The sequence below is a fragment of the Trichomycterus rosablanca genome, chromosome 1 (genome assembly GCF_030014385.1).
Source record: "Trichomycterus rosablanca isolate fTriRos1 chromosome 1, fTriRos1.hap1, whole genome shotgun sequence".
NCBI classification, from domain to species: domain Eukaryota; kingdom Metazoa; phylum Chordata; class Actinopteri; order Siluriformes; family Trichomycteridae; genus Trichomycterus; species Trichomycterus rosablanca.
In genome coordinates, this window is record NC_085988.1 from 8,873,377 (window position 1) to 8,898,420 (window position 25,044).

General features: G+C 37.3%; 1 protein-coding gene and 1 long non-coding RNA gene across 2 annotated transcripts; both read left to right on the forward strand.

Annotated features, from left to right (window-relative positions):
- The first annotated feature begins 728 nt into the window (after positions 1-728).
- Positions 729-7,393, forward strand: LOC134324312 (hepatitis A virus cellular receptor 1 homolog). Its single transcript, XM_063006492.1, has 6 exons — positions 729-780; positions 1,478-1,741; positions 3,255-3,326; positions 4,572-4,661; positions 5,186-5,247; positions 6,843-7,393. The coding sequence occupies exons 1-6, from the start codon at positions 729-731 to the stop codon at positions 6,909-6,911; spliced, it is 609 nt and encodes a 202-aa protein (XP_062862562.1). The 3' UTR covers positions 6,912-7,393.
- A 3,611-nt stretch (positions 7,394-11,004) lies between these two features.
- On the forward strand, positions 11,005-12,938 carry LOC134318533 (uncharacterized). The gene is made up of 2 exons (XR_010013388.1): positions 11,005-11,165; positions 11,250-12,938. It is a non-coding gene; the product is annotated as an uncharacterized LOC134318533 (long non-coding RNA).
- The last annotated feature ends 12,106 nt before the right edge of the window (positions 12,939-25,044 follow it).

Here is a 25,044-nt window from a genome sequence, read left to right on the forward strand (position 1 = left end):
GCACTCACTTTGTAGTGTGATTACATGTATTCTGATATTTTATTGTCTTTTAGTTGCGGCACTTAGCATTAGTAACTTGCTACCGTAGAGGGTCGGCTCACCTAGCCGCTGTCCGGTGGGGATGTTACGGGTCTTTTGCTCCGTGCGGTGGTTGAGGTGTGGGAATAAAGACACACGACAGGGTCGAGTCACTTTAACTGTTTAGTCAGGACTTTAATGAGCATTACAGCACTTTACACCGTCTTGTTCCAGAACCCGAACTTCAATGCTGGGACCACAAAGCGAGACTCATATACAAAACTAACTGCAAAACGTCCAAACGCACATGTATAAACCTGGTGCTGCGTTCTGATTGGCTGAGCTGAATGTCACTCACATACTAGCTCTAACGTTCATGTTGCTTAACTGAAACCACCAATCAGAATTACAGCAGCTCGTTTATCTGGCCAATCAACTGTCAGAAATATGAATAACGCGTAAATGATTTACAAAATCATTGGTTTGTAAGCTTCCCCATTCTTATTAACCAAAATAACTAACAAAATAAAAAAAAAAATAGCCAATCCGGGGCCCCTGGGCCCGTACATTAAATCGCCCCTGGTCATCAGTATTGTAAACGATTCACTTTATCGCTGAGTGGAACCAAGCCGCCGGATGGTAGAGCTGAGATTCAATACAACATATTAGAGATCCCAGCTCTGGTTTGCTAGCGTATTTTAGTGGCTATGATGCAAATTCTTAAAGAATGGGAAAAAAAAGAGGGAACTCAGTGCAAACCAGGTTCGACTATTAAAAAAAGAGTGGCACCTACTCCACCAAACTAATGCAACCTGCATCTAGCAAGAATCCATTTGTTGGGCGTATTCATGAGAACTGTCATGCCGCCTGTAGAGGCAACCCATCAACTGTAGTTCCATAGTGTCATCACACAGAAGAAAGATAAAGATTGGTGATATGCACACCCCAGTCGCCTCATGGTTTTAGAAAAGATTGACAAAGCAGGTTACATTTACATTTTCAGCATTTAGTATATGCCTTTATCCAAAGCGACTTACAGTACTATTACATTATACAATCTGAGGGCCTTGCTCAAGAAAGGATCATCTGCACTTTCATGCCCCTTTTGCTGGCCAAAACATACATTGACTCGGCAGGTGGGCATGATACTGTAGAACCCCCCCCCCCCCCCCCCCCCCCCCCCCCCTTCCCCACCTGAGCTATATGGCAAATGGGCCTGTTACAGACAACCCCCTGAAAAAATGGCTTCCAAAGTTTCAAGATTTATATTAATATTAAATATCAGAAGCCTAATGCACCACCAATTTAAGGTGGGGAGAGAGGAGACGGACCAGCTGTCATTTTCCCTTGTGGATTTCTCTTCACTTACTGATGATAAAAATAATAATTTGTCTTTAATTCACTAAATAAAGTTGATTTTGTCATGTTGTGTGACTTTCATACTTTCTTCTGTTATTAGGAATACACAACCAGAGAGGAACAGTGGGGGGTGATATATCTCTCACCTGTGAAACTAGAGGGAACAAGTACTGGAGTAAAGGTGAAGCCAGAGGAAGAATGCTGATACTCATTGGTCGAAAAATTAATGGTCGAGAAATTTCTGACAGATACAGTTTATTACCTGATTTCACACTTCACATAAAGAATCTTACTCTATCAGACTCTGGGATTTATTCATGTAATGCTGATTCAGTGGTGAATCTCACTGTTACTCCATTACAAGGTGGGTGAACATCTAACTCTCTCTCTCTCTCTCTCTCTCTCTCTCTCTATCTCTCTCTCTCTGTGTGTGTGTGTGTGTGTGTGTTGTTATAAGCTGGTAGTTCTCTTTTTCTAACTGGACTGTGAGAGTCAACATGTATTAGTAAGTGAAGAAAGTTTGTAGTTTAATAGGTGTCCAAACACATTTGACCATATAGTGAACCCAGTGTTGTGTAGTTTTGGCCCTTACAAATGAACCACCCTGGTGAATTGCCTCAAATGTGGCATGACATCCCATTTCTGTGGTGAACCCCACCCGTAAATCCATGTTTTGTGTGGGCTGCACCAGTTAGTTGTGGTGGCAGTCGGCTGGAGAAGGAGTCGATTCAGGTGGAGGGTTTTCTATATATCACGGCTTCTCTCTGGCTTCTTTGCCAGCTCCTTTGTTGGCTCACTTGCATTTCTCTGAAGTCGTGGGGCTGAACCGCTCTGTCCAGTCTGGTTTTCCACTAATGAGGGTTGTCAACATTCTTTTGTGTTCTGGAAACTCGTCCCAGTTTTATGGTATGTTGGGCCCAGTGGTCTATAGTAAGAAGTAACAATACTACATAGAGCAGCTCAGTTTGTTGTGTATGGGGCTGCAAAAAGTGAGGTGGTCAAAATGTTATGCCTAATCGATGTAATTATGTTTTCTAAAATCTTATATTTAATATTTTTATGAAACTGGTCAGAAAAACATCCCGCATACAGGCGTAATAAATATTAGTTGGTAATAAGATGAGTTACCCAGATCAGTCTGATGAAGCCGGGATTTAAGGATCACCTCTGGCTGCAGCATTTTCAGTCACCTGCGCATTCATGCCCATTACCCGCTCATAATGGCATGGCAGCTGGGCATAATAATGTAATTTGTGCCCCCTGCTGGTGTATATGGCAGGTGATTAATAGAAACTGATGCAACACATTGGGTGTGTTTGAAAACCTAGTGATCTCTCTACATAGATGCATTTTACATCATCCTGTCTGTGCTCCCAAGAAGGAGACTGTTCAAAATCCTAGCTTCCCTAACATCCTCACCAGTAAGGTATCTCAAAATTTTAACGATATTTTGCCTTAGCGGCGAAAGCAATCCCAGCATTCATTGCAACACAACTTTTCTCACAGGAAAAAAAAAATATGGTGGACGGTGCAGAGAACCAAAGAGTTATTTTCAAATGTAAATAAATGATTATTGATTTTGTAGATGTCTGTGTAGACAGTAAGACAGCAAGGCAGCTCACTAGGTTTTCCAACACATTCTCACAGTCTTACGTGCTTCTGTCCCAACTCATTTATTTCACTAAATACAGTGTAGTCTGAACTTTGATAATGTTTCTGTACTTTTGTCAGTCGAAAAAAAGGTTCATGAGAATGAAGAGATAACAGACGTGGTGATGAAATAACGATTACTCCAGATTTAACTGAGCCACATCAAACCTACCAACTGTTCATTATTTCCTTATAACAGCTCAACACTTTATTCTTTCCTGTTTTAGATAAGACTCCACCCACAACACCAACAACGACAACACCACCAACAACAACACCAACAACAACACCAACAACAGGTAACATAAATACATGCTTTTTAAAAGAAATTATAACTGACTGTAGAAAACAGTTTCATTGTATCTAGATGTGAAGCGCGGTTAAGAGTTTTTTTAAACTAAATTTGTGTGAGCTTATAAAATAAATACATTTATATCAATTATAAGGATAAATATAATAATATTATAAACACAGCTCACAAACCTGATGCTCTGTCTTCATATTTGTCTCCTAGTTTCTTCTAAATGATTGATATTTATTTAATGTAAGTAAATTCATTATTATTTTATGGTGCCTCTAGAAGCTTTTAGACAACAAAAAATCCAAAAACACACTGACAGGTAAGGAGTAAATCCCACTACAGTATTTAATAAGAACAATATTAATAAAACAGAATTGTGACTTATGAATGGTTTATGAAGCTCATATGCTATGTGATCTGTAGAATTTAATGTGAATAAAACATTAGTGGAGATCATGAATACAGTGAGCATCATCTGTTTGCTCTACAATACAAGTCAGAAACAGTTAGAACAGAATGGAAAATGCAAATAAAATGCAATAAGAAAAAAAGAGAAAAGAAAAAACACAGGATAAAACCCAAGATATTTATATTCTTACTTTTTATACTATTATATTATAAATTACATTTTATATCTTACTTGTATTACATTTCTGTCTTAAATTTTTATTCTTTTCTTTACCTCATTGTTTGTTTATTTATTAGGATTTTAACGTCATGTTTTACACTTTGGTTACATTCATGACGTAGTTACTCATTACACAAGATTCATCAGTTCACAAGGTTATATCACACACAGTCATGGACAATTTAGTGTCTCCAATTCACCTCACTTCCATGTCTTTGGACTGTGGGAGGAAACCGGAGCACCTGGTGGAAACCCACGCACACACGGGGAGAACATGCAAACTCCACACAGAAAGGACCCGGACCTCCCCGCCTGGGGATCGAACCCAGGACCTTCTTGCTGTGAGGCGACAGTGCTACCCACTTAGCCACCGTGCCGCCCCCTTTACCTCATTGAAATGTCGTTGTGTGATGTTTGTAATAATTGTAATTGCTGCTGTGACACTGCAATTTCCCTTCAGGGATCAATAAAGTAATCATTCAATCAATCAATCAATATTTCATAATTTGTCTGGGCAACTTTTACCCATTGCTGCATTTCAGGCCTGTAACACTTGTGTTCTTGTACACAGTGTGTTCTAGAATCTTAATGTGTGATCATTGATTTTCATTTCAGTTATTATTGTGACTCTTGTATGTGTTTTGGCTGGAGTCGTGCTCATCATAATCATCTTCATCGCTCTGTGGAGGTGTCTCCCAACTAAAAGTGAGCGGCCATGTCTGGTCAACTTCATTTTATTTCTTAATAAACATCCATTTGTGCATTTTTCAGGATTTTCCATAATGCCCCAACTTGGAATTATTTGGGGTTGTTTATTATTAGTAGTAGTATTAGTAGTAGTATGAATATGAGTAGTAATAGTAATAATAATAATATTAATAATAATAGCAACAATAATAATAAGTTATCAAGCAGTAAATAACTTTCTGTACTAGAACCTACAGCCCAAAAAAAAAAAAAAAAAAAAAAACACGCCTGAAATAATCAGTGCTTAACGTTTTGACAGGTCGACATAAATTGGCTTTCTTTATTGGCTGGTCTTAGCGTGGAACCAGCACGATTGTAGCCCAAAGCTCATTATTGAAATCGAGTTAAGCTGATGTGTGTATATTTTAACCTACAATATAAAAAAAACCAATAAACTATTGACGTGTATGTGTTTTTAAGCATCTGCAAGAATCACTGAGGTTCCAGGACTCACTGTGTTGTTGTTCTATCATTTATTTTAGCTCAGAAGAACCAGACTGAAGTTTCCTCATCAATACCAAACACACAACCACCTAAAGACTGGGTAAATTCAATCCTCTTACATTCAATTACATTTTTTACTTCTACTAAACTTCAAACTTCTGCATTATATGGACAAAAGTATTGGGACGCCCCTTCTCATTTTTTAATTCATGTGTTTCAACCACAACAGTTACTGACAGGTGTAATAAATCAGTTATTCAAACAAAATGACATGATTCCAACTTTGCAGCAACAGTTTAGGGAATCTTTTGAAAGGATGGGTACAAATTCCCATAGACATACTTCAAAGTCCTTATGAAAAGCTTTCTCATTAGAGGCTGTAGTTCTGGCTGAAAAGATCACACAGAGGTCACTCAATGATGTCCAACAAGCTCTTGGTCAGGTGTCCAAACACTTTTGGCCATACAGTGTATATATGTTTTAGTTGCTAGTGGAAGTCTGAACAGGTGACATATCAGGACGTCCTTATATTTTAGAAGTAAGATTTGAGATTGGAGATACATCCAAGTGTTAGAAACCAGTAATAATAAAATAAGTAATAATTAAAATATTAGTAGTAGCAATAATAGTAATATTGCTAATAAGAATAGTAATAACAGTACTAATACTACTACTACTACTACTAATAATAATAATAATAGTAATGAGAAGAAGTAGTAGAAGAAAAATAAGTAATAATAAAAAATAAGTAATAAAAATATTAGTAGTAGCAGTTGTAGTACTATTATTATTATTATTATTATTATTATTATTATTATTATTATTATTACTATTATTACTACTACTACTACTACTACTAATACTAAATAAGTAATAAAAATATTAGTAGTAGCAGTTGTATTATTATATTATTATTATTATTATTATTACTACTACTAATAAAAGTAATAATAATAATAAAATATTAACAATAATAATATAACAGTAATACGAAAAAGTACAAGAAGAAAAAAAGGTAATAATAAAAAATAAGTAATAATTAAAATATTAGTAGTAGCAGCTGTAGTAGTATTATTATAAACAATAAAAATAATAATAACAGTAATAATAATAATAATAATAATAAAATAATAATAATGATAATATAACAGTAATACTAAGAAGAAGAAGTAGAAGAAAAGGTAATAAAAATAATAATAAAAAAGTAATAATTAAAATATTAGTAGTACCAGTTGTAGTACTATTACTACTACTACTACTACTAATAATAAAAGTAATAATAAAAATAATTATAACAGTAATAAAAGAGGTAATAATAATAAAAATAAGTAATAATTAAAATATTAGTAGTAGCAGTTGTAGTAGTATTATTACTACTAATAATAATAATAGTAATAATAAAAATAACTATAACAGTAATAATAATAATAATAATAATAATAAAATATTAACAATGATAATATAACAGTAATACTAAGAAGAAGAAGTAAAAAAGAGGTAATAATAAAAAAGTAATAATAAAAATATTAGTTGTAGTACTATGATTATTATTTTAATTACTACTACTAATATAAATAGTAATAACAGTATTAATAAAAATAATAATAACAGCAATAATAATAATAATAACATTCATAAAAACATTAATATTATTAATAATAACAATAAAAAAAAATGTTCTTCTCTGTACTTCAGGTGGAGGTGTATTACACAATACAACCAGACAATGTGACACCAGCTGATATCCATCAAACTCAGTGCTGAAGACACTGTCATAATTTCAGCCTCTGTGTGCTCCTGCTGAAGCGTCTATGTGCCACACCCCTCTCTCACTCTGCCCCCTCTTTGATAATTGGGTTTCTCTTTGCTAATTGGCTCCAGCTGTCCCTCATCTGAGGGTATTTAAGAGGGGTCATTGGAGACTATTTCCTGTAACTCTGTCGGTTTGGCTTGTATTTTAGTCTGTTTAGCCTGTTTACCCTGTCTGGTCCTGTTTAGCCTTTGTCCCTCATTTTATTTATTAATAAACATCCATTCCAAAAACTGGGATGGAGGCAATTTAGGGCTAGTAATGAGGTGAAAAAACTAAATAATGATGTGATTATAAACAGGTGATTGTAATCATGGTTTGGTACAAAAGCAGCTGTCCCAACCTTTTTTGGAATGTGTTGCAGGCCTGAAATACAGGAATGGATGTTTATTAATAAATGAAATGAAGTTGAGCAGATAAAACATGAAATATATCAGCTTCATCCCGTCTGACATCAAATAAAAGTCAAAGTAAATGTAAGACACTGTGTTTTTATTATTGTTTGTATTTTCTATGCTGTTCCAGCTTTTCCTAATTTGGGGTTGTGTATTCCTGTAAAACACAGCTTATAAATCACTACTCTCTTTTATTTGAATTTTATCTACTGTTCCATTTTGCACTAGATATTAGACATCAGATTTTTGTTGACTGCTGTAAAACACTGAGGGAACTCTGTTTAACATCACTATTACTGAGAGCTCTATCACAGCACCTGAGAGTAAAATCACATAATGTCTCTGATTCTAAATAACACTTACATTGTTCTGTAAATGTAATCGGGGGTGAATGAGGACGTTCATACCCTGGCACAACCTCCAACCCCCCAAAACAACAACACCGGTACAATAAATCTAAAAAGAAACTGAAAAATAAGACTTCAAATATCAAAATATACATGTAAGTAAAAATTGAAAGTAATTATTTATTGAAAAAAGGTTTCAGAATTGAACTGATTATATTTAATGCTAAGTCAAATTTCAAGTAAGTTGCTAAGTACATCATAGAAGCAGAGCTTTTTGTTGTTGCTGATACAATCACACACTTTACAAAACTACACGCTTTAATTTTAAGGTTTATTCACTAAAAACAATCATTTGGGAACATTTTGTCACAGAAAGGATAAATATATTTTATAAGTGTAGCATCCAGACCAAGAATAAAGCTAATCAATCAAAACCCACTTTTATCTGAATGTGATCTACAGAACCATCAGCAGTTTTACAAATATGTTGTTGTTGCTGACTCTCAAAATCTGTATAAATACACAATCTGTTTTATTTGGCTTTAGACATCGAATTTAGAGCTCATTTGAAAACAAATATATAAGAAGCATAATAAATGAAGTGAAAAGTATGATAGAAGTGTACCTGCAATAATTTGATTAAAGTATAACATGAATATATTTGACCATGTTTGATAAAAGTCCAGACTTTCTGTATGCTAGGTTATTTATAGAGAGAAATCTCAGTATATTTTAAATACACTTAAGTGCATTTTTTCACTAGGGCAGTGTACCAATAAGTCCCTTTCTAAACGAAATACACTTCATCAGAATCAGAATATCGTTATCGTCTCTATACCAGGTATAACGAAATTAGGGTGCAATACTCTCTAGTGTTATAAACAATACATTTATAATAAAAAAAAAAAACTAGAATTTACAAAATACCAGAAATTTGCATTTACAAAAAATGAACAGAATTACAATAACAAAAATGATAATAATGATAATGAATATTTTATATATATATATATATATATATATATATATATATATATACAGTATATATATATATATATAGATAGATAGATAGATAGATAGATAGATAGATAGATAGATAGATAGATAGATAGATAGATAGATAGATAGATAGATACACACACACAGTACCAGTCAAAAGTTTGGACACACCTTCTATTCAATGTTTTTTTTTTTATTTTATTTTTTTTATTTTCTACATTGTAGATTAATACTGAAGACATCCAAACTATGAAGGAACACATATGGAATTATGCAGTGAACAAAAAAAAAAAATGTTAAACAAACCAGAATATGTTTTATATTTTACCAACTCTACCTCTGCACAACACAACTAATGCTCTCAAACACATTAAAAAAGCAACAAATTCCAGAAATTGACTCTTGACAAGGCACAAACGTTAATTGAAAACCATTCCAGGTGAATACCTAATAAAGCTGGTTGAAAAAATGCCAAAAAGTGTGCAAAGCTGTCATCACAGCAAAATATGGCTACTCTGGTTTGTTTAACATTTTTTTTTGTTCACTACATAATTCCATATGTGTTCCTTCATAGTTTGGACGTCTTCAGTATTAATCTACAATGTAGAAAATTACATAAAAAATCAAGAGAAACCACAGGAATGAGAAAGTGTGTCCAAACTTTTGACTGGTACTGTATATATATATATACATATATATATATATATATATATATATATATATATATATATATATATATATATATATATATATATAACATTATTATTATTATTATGTGTTAGTATAATCTTGAGATAATGCTTATAAATGTGAGCATTTGGTGTTACTTAATGAATTTACTTTGTTTAAATAAATTGTCAGGTAAATTTGTGATGTTTGATTTGAGATAATGATGCACTACAAATACATTGTAATATAATTAAGCTGAAGTTGCTAATAAACTAATAAACAAAAGTAAACGTAACCTGATGCATAAAAATGAGTTGTTTTAACTTAAATAAATTAAGTTTAACTAAATTTATACTGAAGCATAATTAACATGATTAAGTATTGTAAATTTGTTTTTACTCAAAAACCACGTGTTTGTGACAATTTACATCATTTCATTAAGTTTGATGGACCTGGTTAAATTAGGGTAAAATGAGATATTTTGAAGTAAATAAAACATAATGAGGCTGAAATCGATTATAATGATGTTGTGTATAAAAGTGTTTACATCAGGATCTGATCCTGCAGTTTTATGTGTTTTTGAATGTTTATTAGTCGAGAACGAGACGAAAGAAACTGGAATATCCGATCTAAAACTAACTTTACCAGGTGAATCTGAAGAAGAGTAAGCAGGTGTAGGTGTGGGTTTGGTTTTATGCTGCTGATCTGGGTCGCGGTGCGCTTTCACTTTGCACTGATACCAAAAACATGATTAAACGTTTAACTTTTTCTGAATTTTTTATGCTCATTTATTTGAAGTAAAACGGACAGAATAAATAAATAAACTGTCAATATTAATACGAATGCAGCTGAATAATAATAGAAAATATAAACACTTTAATTCTGTGGGAATTTAGCAGAGCTACAGTATTTTGTGTTTTTAAGAGAACTTATAAACAAAATAAACTAGAATTATTTACATTACTAGAAAGTAGACATTTTAAATGGTACTTGTCTTTATTATTTATACTTTTATATTCAAATACATTTATATGTTCTGTACATGTTCGTTTTACATTTTTATATCCTAAATTCTGTGCTACCATGTATGAAAGCTTTCTTTATCTACTTTTAATCTCCATGTGAGCTCCCTGAAACCACATCTGCTTCTGCTGTACACTTGTGTATAATGAATGAGAATAAAGTCGAAGTCTTATTTAGCACTAAGGGACATGATGACGATAAGAAAACCTACAGATATCAGTCAGTTCTTGTTCATTTTAGAGCCGAGGGGAGCAAAGAGCTTCTCTTTTCTTCCTCTGTAAGTACTTTCTTTAGCGCCTAGGGGCTCCGGACACTCCGCGACACTGATACCAGTGCAGGGGTAATGTATTATTGGGCAGAAATACAGGAGATGAACTGGTCAGTAGAGCTTTGTTTTATTGCATCCTCACACTGAAACCACGCATGCGTATACGGCATCAGGCGGAACTCCAGACTCTGTGTTTAACCCTTTAACGTCTTAAAGGCAAATTACAACAAGGGCTTCGTCACTGAATTAGGATGACGTCAGGCCAGCGGGGTGACGTCAGGCAGGTGGAGGCTTTATGACGTAGTGAGGATTCCCCTGGCTAGAGTATAAATAGGACAGAGGGAGCGATTCTCCACCAGTCGCTTAAAGACACTCAGAGGAGACACAAGCAGTGATTGACTCTCTTGTATTTCACAGGCAGTGATTGACTCTCTTGTATTTCACAGGCAGTGATTGACTCTCTTGTATTTCACAGGCAGTGATTGACTCTCTTGTATTTCACAGGCAGTGATTGATTATCTTGTATTTCACAGGCAGTGATTCTTTTGTATTTCACAGGCAGTGATTGATTCTCTTGAGTTTTTCCAATAGGCTATGCCGATTATCGATTTTGCGTGCGAGGGCAGCATGCTCTCTGTAACCGTTGAGCTCGGTATTACAGCCGTTGCCACCGCCGCCGCCGGTTATCTGCTGTTTCAGAAGTGGAAAGAAGCACAGAAGCGCGCCCGAGATGTAGCGGAGCCAACCAACCCGGAGCAAGAAAGCACCAGCAGAGAACAGGACACTTCAGCTGCTCCTCCATCATCTACTGGTGGTCAGGGCACCGGTACTGGGGAGGGGAGCTGGGGACGAGTTCCCACGGTTGCTACCATCATTGGTGGCTTTTTCCGGGCCTTGAACATGGTCAACAATGCACTGCGTTATACAGTGTAGCTGTGGAGAGACACCTTGAAAATCATAAAAAAAAATAATTATAAATATAAATAAATATTTACATATTATGTCGGAACAAAGAATTTAAAACTAAAAATTGTGATCAGATCAAACTTCTGAAAAAAAAAGAAAAAGAAATGAAATGAAAACAGACAATCTTCATTGCTCAGGGGCCAAACAGTGGCAACTTTGCAGCAGTGGGACTTGAATCAGCAACCTTCCGATTACTAATAAAAACAAAAGAACAGACTGTGTTTAAGTCAATGCTCAGGGGCCCAACAGTGGCAACTTTGCAGCAGTGAGGCTTAAACCAGCAACCTTCTGATTACTGATAAAAAAAAAAAAGAACAGACAGTGTCATTGCTCAGGGGCCCAACAGTGGCAACTTTGCAGCAGTGAGGCTTAAACCAGCATCTGATCACTAATTAAAAAAAATAATAATTCAGATGATCTAATTGTGGTGACCCCTGTAAAAGGGGGGGTGGTGGAGAGGCCAAAAATATAATTTTGGTCCGGGACTAAAAAACTAAAATTGTAATTAAATGAAAGAGAACTGACAGTTCAGGAAATGTAAACAGTAATGAAACAGTGTAAAGACTGCAGACAGGGCAGAGAGGGGTCAGACGCAGAGGAGAGGATGTGACCTGACCGCTCAGCTGAACTTTGAAATCATGAATCTAAAAGGCAGCTGACTGACACCTGACAGAGAATACAACAAACCACAAGACAAGGCTTCGGCTCTAGTCTGGCGAATACGCTGCAGATGAGACGCCTACAGCAAATAACCTAAAGTATTGAGGCAAGGTGATGATGGATGCTTCATGCAACTAATAAATCCCCCTCACAGAGCCCATACGTGTGTTATGGAGATGATCTGTCTCATGGGTTACCAACAATGAGGATGTGACTGGTAAAGGAAGTGGTTTGTAAAAAGTTCAAACCACACTGTTATGGTGCATAATTAATGAGTGTACAACGTTCAAATATATTCGCATGTTTTAGCTTCAAAACCACAATGTATTATTAACTCAATGCTTACCCCGCCTATGAGGCTATAAAAAGGAATGTTCAGGAGTATACTTTGTCTTTAATTTCTTTGATTGCTAAGAGCATAGAATTATTGACCATTATATGTTCATTGCTTGAGATATATTGCTTATAGGGACATAGATATTGTTAGCCTATTTCTTAGCAACAGAGTGTGTAATAGAGTAAAATTCTCAGAGGAGACTTTAAGTTTTATTTTCAAGAATGGTTGTAATCAGTGTTTTATTTGTAACTGTTTATTGTATTACTTGAGAAAATAAAGCGAATGAGAGATTGCCTCTTAGATGCGATAAAAGAAAACTTCTGACTTAGTGTGAGTTTCTTACTCGTCTCAAAAAAACACACAGACCTAGAAGAAGCGGGATCAACCACTAACGCAGATCTTCAACTCCTCCTATAAAGGCATCTTGCCTTAAGGTAAGAGCTGTAATCAGTACAGGTGATTGGTATTGAAGGGACAGTTGATTTGTGTCTTTGAAAACAAGAGACAAGCACAAAACTAGTGAACAGTGTGTTTAGGGTGACCAGGTGGTCACCACCAATTACAATTGTTAACCAGCACACATTTTTATAGCACAAACAACAAAGATAAATCACACACTGAACATGCTAACAATAAGATAGAAATGAATGATGATGAGTGGAAGGACTTGGGTCCGCTCTGGATAAGAGCGTCTGCTAAATGCTGAAAATGTAAATGGAGTGATTTGGGTTCTTGAATGCTGGACCTGTTGTTGAACAGACATTGTGAATACTGATTGAGAATAAACGAACGTCTGATTACTGTATGAAGTTGAACTGGGTCTCTCATGTGGAGAGGAAAGTTGAGTTGTGTCCAGATGTGTACAAAGGACATGGTTGTTAGTGTCTCAAAGGTCTTGGTGGATGATTTTGTTTGTAGGAGCAACATAAGAGTGACAGAATAGTGAAAGTTTTAAAAAGACAATTTGTACAACTTGAAGTTAAATTCTTAGGTCAACTGGTTTCTGATGAAGGTAAAATATTAGAAAACAGTAGAAAAGAACTGATTCCCAAGCCAAAAAAAAGCAACGTTCATCCTTAAATATAAAGTTCTTAAGGCTCCTTTAAGCAGAATTGCTGATAGGAAGGGCCTGCAGGCCCAAAGTGCACTTAGTTGGAACACTAAAGCAGACAAGGCCTTTGAAACATCAGAAAGAGCTCTGCAGACAACACCAACACTGGGAATCCCAGATCCAAACAGACCATTCATCCAGATGGTGAATGAAAAAGGAGGATGTACATATGATGTTGTTGTTACTCCAGGGTCATGGAGTTATTTTATTATTTTTATTATATTATTATTTTTCAGGTAAATTAGAACTTGTAGTAGCAGGTCTCCCAGTGTGTTGGTAAGCTGAGCCAGCTGAAAGGAAAAAAAAATGACTGAGGGCAACGATAGAACAAACATGACTGAAAAGGCAGCAGCCAACGGCCAGTAGATAAAGATTTTATGTTGTGCAAAAAATGACATTTCTGTTTCAGTTCACCTAACAGCCATCCAATCCTTCACTTAGGCAGGAGAAAAGGCTGTGTGGAGGAAAGCAGGCTGCTCCATACGTGACGAGGTTTGGGTGGGACCAAACTGTAAGCCTCGTCTCCCCAAACATCTTTTTCCTTATTATGCTGAGTTGGCACATGAATTACACTATGTGTCCAAAGAGGAGATGCTATCTTCTATTGCACAACAGTGGTTTACAAAAGGTTTCACTAATTTTGCCCAGAAATGATGAGAAATGCACGATTTGTGCCACCAATAACGTTGGTAAAATAGTAAAAACCACTCCTGGGGCACACCCTCAATCTTACAGACCATTTCAGAATCAGAATATCTTCATTGTCATTATACCAGGTATAACTCTCAAGTGTTATGAACAATATTTAAGGAAAGAAAAATTAGAAATTACAAAATATCAGAATTTACAGAATTTACAATGACAATAACAATAACACACAAAAAATAGACTTTCTGTTCAGTAGCAAGCTGGAGGAAATTTGCACGTAACCCTTGTAAACAGTGAATTTGCCTGAAAATTGCACATTACCCTTCCCAAGTTGACTCACCTACCAATCAGATGGGTAAATTAATAGGTCAGGGGTTCAAGAAATGATGGTCAACAACAAATTGCCATGGTAACTTGACCCAATCAGGCAGCCACAGTGGCACCAAAACAGTCAATAAATTACCATGGTGGAAAGGACTATGATACTCCTTAAGTGGTACAGTACCAAAGTAGCCTGTAAGCATTAGCATTTTAATAATAATAGAATTATATTTTGTTGTTGTTTTGCTTACAAGAAAATATCAGAGGACTCATAGGATCCGGGTTAATAGAGATCTCGGACTCATGCTTCTTGATTCAGTACAAAGATTCAAATCATTAACCCGGGGGATTCAGGAACCGCCCAGCTCTAGCCAGTATACAAAACATTTGGTAGTAAATAATATGCTAAACCCTCTATGAGGAATATCTTATAATGTTTGTGTAGTATATTAGAATTGTATTTGGTGATATCTAACTGTAAGTTAGTTAACGGTCAGAAGGTGGCAGTAAATACTTAATGACTATATAAGATAACGATGATAGATTTAATTAGCATGACTGTGTGTGTATGTGTGTGTTGAGAGGAATTGTGCATAGTTAAACAGATTCTCTCTCTGCCTTCATCCAATATATCACAGTTTTGCCTTTGTGATTGATCAAACCCTGTTGGATAAGATCCCAGTGAACAAACTATAGATCACACAGATCTTTTCTATAGCTACAAACACATGGAATAAAGAACACATAATTAGAACTGAACTGACAACGGGAAAGCAACTAAATCGTTTTACATATACAAACAGCTAAGTAGAATAGAAGAGAATCTTTATTGTCACTATACACAGGTACAATTACTTTTTGTATGGCATCTCTCCAATAGAGGTAATAGCAGCAGTAAAGAAAATAGTAGCAGTAACAAACAATCACAAAAAATATTTACAGTCTTAAAGATTAAAAAAGTAAGAAATTTACACTCAATGTACATGTGCATTCATAAATATGAAATATTGTATTTGTGCAAATGCTGCATAGTCCGCATGTGAAGCATGGTGTGTGTGTGTGTGTGTCTTTCTCAGTCCTGCAGAACTTGTACCGATTGGCCAGACAGAGCAACAGATCTTATATGGATATACAGCAGGTTAGAATGATACAGGATACAGATGGAAATGTGCTGACAAAAGAGGAGAGTGTACTGAGAAGGTGGAAAGAGTATTTTGAGTAGCTGCTTGAATGAAGAAAATGAGACTGCCCTGTGGGCAGCGTCCTGTGACCACTGATGAAGGTCTAGAAGTTGACGACACTTTAGACCTTCATTCATAATCAAATGTACTTTTTAAAATATTTTCTTTATGAATTTTCTCCCTTTTTAGCGCATACAATTGCCCCATTGCATCATGCTTCCCCTCCACCAATGCCGATCCCTGCTCTGATTGAGGAGAATGAAGCTAACCCACGCCCCCTCCGACACGTGGGCAGCAGCTGTATGCATCTTATCACCCACACCTTGACGAGTGCAGTGCAGCTTAGCTGCGTGTACGAAGGGACTCACCCTAAGAGCACTCTTTTCCCATCTCTGTGCAGGCACCATCAATCAGCCAGCAGAGGTCATAATTACACCAGTTATGAAACAGAGAGACCCTATCCGGCTTAGACCCTCCCATATGAGCTACAGGCCAATCGTTGTTCATGTGGCCGCTCAGCCTCGGCCGACAAGGCAGAGCTGAGATTCGATACGATGTATTCGAGATCTCAGCTCTGGTTCCAGCGTGTGTTTTTACATGAACAAATGAAAATCGGTAGTGGGTTAAGTTTATGGCCAAATAAAGCCTGCTTGACTGTAAACACTTACAAAAGAAGACCAGATCCAGGTCCAGATACTTTGTAAAAGGGTGCAGTGAAATCAGGCCCAGTAAACTGGAAGCCAGGTATATCCAAGCCATGGGCAATGCCACAGTGTTAAACAATTCCACAGAATCTTCTGCACCATCTAAGTTGGTGTGTGATCAGCAACAAACTTCAGTGGAGCTTTAAGGTGTCAATAGGCAGGGGGAGCTTAGTGGTTAAGGTACAGGGCTAGTAATCAAAAGGTTGCTGGTTCAAGACCCACATCTCTCGGGTTGCCACTGTTAGAGCCACTTTGTATACAGTACAATTGTAAGTCTTTTTTGGATAAAAAGCGTCTGCCAAATGCCAAAAATGTACATTGTGGTTAAATTAATCAAGAGCCATTGGCTGATCTGCCCCAGCCACCCTGCCCCGCCCCACCCCGGATGATAGGAGGAAGAAAAACAGCCCTGTAGAATAAGCAGCAGTTTATTTACATGGATAATCTTTATATCTTCTATATAATAGTGTCATTCAGTCAAACACAGCCATGAAAACTTCAAGAGATTGAAATAATATTGAGAAAGCAAAGGAACCCGGGGCATTGTGAAATGGCTGAACCCTTCATTTACTTCATTTCCTGACCTGCACCCCGAACGTCTTCCTCATGGCTCTGACAAATGGGTGACAGTATCCAGGAAAATGAAACATAAAAACAGGCGCATCCAGATGGCTTGTACTGCAGGACACGTTTCAAATCCCATCATGCTTTGTGCTACGAATGAATCCCTTACTTTGAATCAGGGCGGTACGCAGAATGGATCTCGGTGACCTCGGTAAAAAAGGGGTTCTCTCGCAGAGACTTTTGTTTTCAGGTACCAAGAGAACAGCGAAAGCCTAAACTCTTGACCCGCTAGAGTAACACAGTTACGCTACAAGCATTTGTCCTTTTTTCCTGCTAAAGAGGACTCACTGTGACCTAGTAGTTAAGGTATTGGACTAGTAATCAGAAGGTTGCTGGTTCAAGGCCCTTACCCCTAAATTGCTCAGACTGTATACTGTAACTATAATGTAAGTTGCTTTGTCTGCTAAATGCTAAAAATGTAAATTCAAATCCATGCAAATCAGCAGCACGAGGTTATCCTGATGGATCGCTGTCCTGATGGGTGTGGTCTCTTCCAGTATGAAAAATGCTGTAAAACACGCCAGATCTCAACACTTGGATTTTGGTGTCTTGTGCACCATCATAAACACACCAGACAAGGGAAAATCTTTCAGACGACCAGTGTTCCATCAGTCCAGAACTGGTCCAGAGACTCGAATCGAAGCCCTGCTGGACTGAAGCTCATATTGATCCAATACCTCATAATGTCACATTTTCCTCTAATAATTAAAATCCTGTAACGTTTTGCTTACAGCTCAGTCAGTTTATTGATTGCCCCCCCCCCCCCCCCCCCAGCGATAGAAGCCGTCCAATCAGAGAAAACTATCCAGATGACATCACTTCTTCCAGACCAGTTGGCCAGTGATGTATATTTCTTTAACTGCCAGTGTGTCTTCCAGTATGATGAAATCTGCACACATTACTTCCATAATTCTTTACTCCAGCAGACTAGACTAGATAATAGATTCCATTGCAATACTAGTGGAACAGACAGTGTGGGTGCTGCAAAGCATCATGATCCCAGGGATGTGGGTTTGAACCAGTCACTGTCTGAGGGAAGTTTGGCATGTTTTCCCCACATTTCTTTGGCTTTAGCACAAACTGCGGCAAACAGTTCTTTTCACCTGCTGGTGCCTAAATCTTGGCAGAGAGACCACTGTTCCATCTACTTCTGTTATTAAAACTGCTCAGTTATGGTCAATCATGATCATTGTCACCGCTTTGGTGGGTCAGATTTACTGTACAGCAGTGCTACAGGACAGTCGGGCGTCTACACACAGACATATTTGACTATGTCTAAGAGAAGAGGACGGCCAAAGCCCTTTGAAGGATTAGCGTCCTGTCTGGAATGTGTGATGCTGGGGAAACTGGACCCACAGCAACCCTGACCAGGATAAAGTGCTGGTAAAACATAAAGGGGTGATTCTTCAATTGAGGGAACTTTTACGTCCCTAGGTTATAAATTTGTGTTTAAATACTTTATTACAAAACAAATATTTTAGGTATTAAAAAGATCATTCATTGCATTACTAAAAAAATGTATATACCAAAATAATTATGATTTTCATTTTTTATGATGATTTAAACATCAATATTTTGCTACTTTGGCCTTGTCCCCAACCCAGACTTTTAAACTTCTCTGCTCTAATAAAATGCTTAAAAAGAAATTTTTACAACATATTTGTACAACCTATGCATATTTTTGAGCAATATATTACTGTCCCCGGCATTATCGTCATTACCGCAACAGTGTACGGTTTCTGTAGGGAATCATTTGAAGGTAACACTTGTTTATGTTGTAACCATGGAAACATAGATTTGCAAGGAAGCACATGTCAGCCATGAGAGAAGATTAACATTTTAATGTCTGGAAATGTGAGTAATTTAATCATGTATTCCTCCTGATCATAAAGTATATTTATTCAGCGTCATTACCATTTACATCAATATGGCCGTACTTTACCAAAAAAAAAAAGAAAAAAAGAAATGTAAACATTATTTATATGTATTTAAAGTGCATCTTGTACTAGCTGTTGACTAGCTTTAGCAAATCAATGGCCTAGCTAGTTTTTTTCTTTAAAAAAGTAAAAATTGTCATTACCGCAACACATCATTACCAACACATAGATTTTGCTATGCCACTTCACAAATAAATATGAAATATTAAAATTCAATTGTAGCCATCATTAAGTCTTTGCTCTAAAGCATGTCAGCATTATCTTGACATAATTAAAACTAATTATTACTAATTTTATTTTTCAAAAGTTAAGATGGTCAAAAGAGCCCGCAATTGAAGAATCACCCAAAGATGAAATGAAATAAAATAAAATTAAGTGCCCAAGCACCACAGGTACACAAACCACCTTTCATTAGGGTTTATCTTAACACTAAACGAAGCTGTAAGTGTCTGAGGAGACAGCTGGATACACAGAGACAGAAGAGGTGTAAATGAGCCAATCACCGGTGTAGACAATGTCAAGTTGACCAATAGATGATGTTACTGATTTTACTGGCTGTACAGATAAATGTATAATGATTTATGTAAATATTCTTGTGTTTATTGCACTAAACATTCATCATTTTAAATATGTTTATTAATAATTGCTGCATAACTCCACTGGGGATTAGAACCGTGGAGCACAGAGGTAATAGTGGGCATGTGTAATTTACTGCTGAACCATCTGAGCACCTTATTATAATTATTACTTCAGTGGTTCCCAAATTTTTTCTGTCCCCCCCCCCTCCTTGGAAGATGAAAATCTGTCAACCTGCAAGTATATACTGGAAAGCCACCTGGAGATGAATCTCTGAGCACGAGAGAGGACATGAAGCCACAAATGATCCTGGATTACAACTCCACCAAAGGAGGAGTTGACAATCTTGACAAAGTCATAGCAACATATAGCTGCCAGCGCAAGACTGCCCGTTGGCCCTTGGTGGTTTTCTACAACATTGTGGACGTGTCTGCTTACAATGCCTATGTGCTGTGGATTGAGATCAACCAGCAGTGGAATGCCAGCAAACTGTACCGACGTCGACTTTTCCTGGAAAAACTAGGCAAAGCACTCGTCACTCCCAAGATCCAGAACCGGGCCAGGCCAGCTCGATCCCCAGCAGCTGCAGCTGTCATCGCAAAAGTCCAGGGCAGGGCATCTGACCAACCAACAATGGATCCTTTGGATATAGGTGCAAAGAAACGCAAAAGATGTCAAGTCTGTCCCTCCCGAGATGACAGTAAAACAAGTACCTGCTGTGTGAGGTGTAAGAAATACATCTGCAGAAAGCACACAGTCACATTCTGTCCATCATGTGGGGAACACTGAAAATGTTGAACATTGAAAACCCAAAAAAAGGGTTCGTGAAGAGGGAAAAATTTAAATCAGTTCTTTTCAGTTTGTGTCTTCTTAAATTGAAATTGAGTTATTTAATATAGAGTTGAAATTATATATCTCTTCTTCTCGTTTCTTCTAAATGTTTGTATAATTTAAAATAAAGTTCTTATTGGTTTAACTTCATTTTTGACTGTGTTGAGTGGATTTACACAATACGGGTAAAAATGACCCGCAACATAATCAATGTATTTTTTTCTCACCATAATACAAGGGCTAGAATCCACATCTTGGACTAAAGTTTTCTTCCCTGGACTGTAAAGATAAAACAAGGAATTACTGTTACTGCTGTAGAAATGTATATACAAGACTGGAGACTATGACAGTTTTGTTTATTCCTAACCTCCCATTAGAGATATCACATTAATAAACACATTCTACTATTAAAGATGTGCTGTTTAAAATTCTTACCTGTTTTGGGGCTCTGTTTTGCTTTGGTCCACTTCAGTAGGCTACTTACACATGCCTCACGGTAACTAGAAAAAAACGAGTGATGAGTTTCACCACATAGAACATGGAGCTACAGCACAGCCACATATACACACAAATGTTACGAACAGTGTTGTTACTCCTACATTCATTCAACTGATGGCGTTATCAACTAAATATCACCAGATAACAAAATATCATGTACAAATAGCTTACTTTGGTAATGTTATGAACGCTGGCTCTCTAGTGTATTACTTTTGGCTAGACCATTAGCTAGTTGTTTATCAACTGGCCGATTAGTTCTATGTTTAGCGAGCTAGCTCGCTTTCTGTCTTAATAGCGTTTTAAAAGAGTATCAAGTAATATCAAGTAATTCTAATTTCTGTACCTGTTACTGATGATATAAAGACGTCTTTCTGTCTGAGTGATAAAAAACTAGTATTTGTGTTAGATATAATGCAAACTGTACTATTACCAAAGACGGATTATTGTTTAAACTGACAGAAAAAGAAAAATCCCTCTTAAATTTACCGTATTGTGATTCACAGCAGAAATATGCTTACTGTAGAATTCACCCACCACTGAATCTTGACCATGATCCTTTGCAGATCTACAGTAAAATGCTGTGTACAGGTTCTACAGTAAGAATTTTATCATTCTACAGTAGTAATACTGTAAAAACTACAGAAATTTGTTACAGTGAAGGACAAAATGTTCACTTACTGCCTAATATATCCCCCCCACTAACAGAGAGGTGCCGTGATGAAGAGATAATCAGTGTTATTCACCTCACCTGATAGTGGTCATAATGTTATGCCTTGTCAGTGTATGTCATGTGTATGTCTGTTTGTATGTATATGTGTTATTTTGTGTGAACTATGCGTATACATTATTGTTACTTGGTACGGCATTAATATGGTAGTAGGCACATTTGTTTATCACATTTACCATCTTTATCCTGTTGTAATGTGACAACAAACCTATTTTATTGTATTTTTTAAAAATGTAAAATTGCTCTGCTGTGATCAGGTGAGCTGCAAAGGGTGAATGAGGACGTTTATACCCTGGCACAAGCTCCATCACCTCAAAACAACAACAACAACAACACAGGTACATGTTGAAACCCCAGTCTGCTTTAAATCTTTGCTTTGGAGAGACCTTGCCATGATGTATGACCTCACCATTGTAGCATAGTTTGACAACATCTGCAACATCTGACAGTCCCTCCTGAACGAAACAGGGTCCTTACACAATGTCAACGACCCGCCTCCAAGCAGACTAGTGGTTAATTTTGTTTGTTACAGGCTAACCAGTAGCACTGTGAGAGTTCAGAATCCCAGCGCTGAAGTGGCAGCAGAATATCACACTGCACCACCTGGGTGCCCAACTCAGGTGTTTAGTTTTTTTGTTGGCACTTGGGATAAGATGGTATCAACTGTAACCCTTCAAAAAAGCATGTAGGTGTGTACTACAGGACTACACTACATCATTCTCATTTATTTTCTTTTATTCTTTTCCCTTCCTTATTCTTTCCATTCCAATCAGTGATTCTCTTCTTCTTGCTTTTTCTTGTTTTCTGTGCTTGATTTGATCATCCTCACGCTGAAGGGGGGAAGGGGGGTTGGTGGGCGGCACTGTCGCCTTAAAGCAAGAAGGTCCTGGGTTCGATACCCAGGGTGGTCCGGGTCCTTTCCGTGTGGAGTTTGCATGTTCTCCCTGTGTCTGCGTTGGTTTCCTCTGGGGGCTCCGGTTTCCTCCCACAGTCCAAAGACAAGCAAGTGAGGTGAATTGGAGATACTAAATTGTCCATGACTGTGGGTGTGTTCGAAAAGCTACTGCTCTCTCTACATAGACGCATTTTACGTCATCCCATGCGCGATCCCGAGAAGGAGGATGTTTGAAATCCTAGATGCCTTAATATTCTCACTACTGAGGTATCTTAATATTTTAATGTTATTTTGACTCAGAAACGACGCTGAGCATCCGACGCTACCTTAGTGATCAAGGCAATCCCAGAATTTATTGCGGGTCGGGTGCTCTTCTCTCACAGAAAAATAAACATGGCTGACGGTGCGGACAAACTTGTATAAACTTGTACGGAGTGTTTTTATTTGCAAGTTCGAGCTTGTCAGGAAGTGTAACCGTTATCGGTACAAGAAGGGAGGCTATACTGACATGTTAGCGTGCTGTGCTACCTCAATCTATTGGTTTTAATAGCAAGATGCTAAATGCTAAACCAGATGGAATCGCTGTCTAAGTGGTGCGTTCGAATAATCTGACTTATAAGTCATTGACTTATTAGAATCCTCTCTACTGAGGCAGCTGCCTGTGTAGACAGTAAGACAGCAAGGCAGCTCACTAGGTTTTCGAACACACCCTGTGTTTGATATAACCATGTGAACTGATGAATCTTGTGTAATAAGTAACTACCGTTCCTGTCATGAATGTAACCAAAATGTAAAAACATGACGTTAACATCCTAATAAACAAACAAACAAACAAACATGCTGATGGATCTGTTTAGAGATGAACAGTTTTTTTTTATTAGAAACTGATTGAAATTTCTGCATTAAAAACCTGATATCTTTGTTTCTCTAAAACACCTGAACACGTCTCACTTCCTCTAACAGTCGGAGGTTTTTCTGGGGCTGAACCTCACTCTACCCCTCTGTGTTACGCTGCTGTTGTTGATCGCTCTGAATAAGCGCATCTGCTAAATGCTGAAAATGTAAATGTGAATGTGTGCAGGGATTGATGGGGCTTGTAGTTGTTACAGGTTCAAACACAGCAAAGTGAAAGCCAAATGTTATCAGCATACAGAAATGTTGTTGACTAGGTTCAACTAATCTGAGATATGAAATAATGGTTGTTGTGGCATGAGCACCTTGTGACAGAGGCACCAGATCTAACCCTGTACCTGCAACGTTTAAAGGTGAACCTAACCAAGGAAGAGCAAAACTGTCACTAAACCTAGCTGGGTTCAGGTAGTCCTTCTCAAAAAGTCCATGGTCATCCAACAGCTGTAAAGTTAGAAGGTGATCTTCAAGCAAGTCTGGAAACAAATGTACAAACATAAATCCACCAGCTACTCAATCCACCACAGTGACAACCCAAAACTTACCAAAAAACAAACAGGGCAGCAGAAACACCACACCCATACTAAATTTACAGTAACAACATGAATGATGCCTTTGACAGCTACAACACAGGTTCACTGACTGAGTCCCTGAAAACCAAAAATAAAAAGCGCCTGCACAAGAGCTAGTAAAAGAAGACGGTCAGGTAAACAAACCCAGGCCCGCTTATAAAGGGTACTCCCAGCTGTAGTGAGTAACGTCCGATAAGATACAGGAAAAGCTTGGTATGGTATAGGGGCACGTTGGTGACAATGACAGGGTAACTTGCACATACACTGATCAGCCATAACATTAAAACCACTCCCTTGTTTCTACACTCACTGTCCATTTTATCAGCTCCACTTACCATATAGAAGCACTTTGTAGTTCTACAATTACTGACTGTAGTCCATCTGTCTCTCTGAATACTTTTTAGCCTGCTTTCATGCTGTTCTTCAATGGTCAGGACCCCCACAGGACCACCACAGAGCAGGTATTATTCAGGTGGTGGATCATTCTCAGCACTGCAGTGACACTGACATGGTGGTGGTGGTGTGTTAGTGTGTGTTGTGCTGGTGTGAACTACTGGAGTTTTTAAATACAGTGTCCACTCACTGTCCACTCTATTATACACTCCTACCTAGTTGATCCACCTTGTAGATGTAAGGTCACAGCTGCTGTGTGAGTCGGTCATCTTCTAGACCTTCATCAGTGGTCACAGGATGCTGCCCACGGGGCGCTGTTGGCTGGATATTTTTGGTTGGTGGACTATTCTCAGTCCAGCAGTGACAGTAAGGTGTTTAAAAACTTCAGCAGCACTGCTGTGTCTGATCCACTCATACCAGCACAACACACACTAACACACCACCACCATGTCAGTGTCACTGCAGTGCTGAGAATCATCCACCACCTAAATAATAC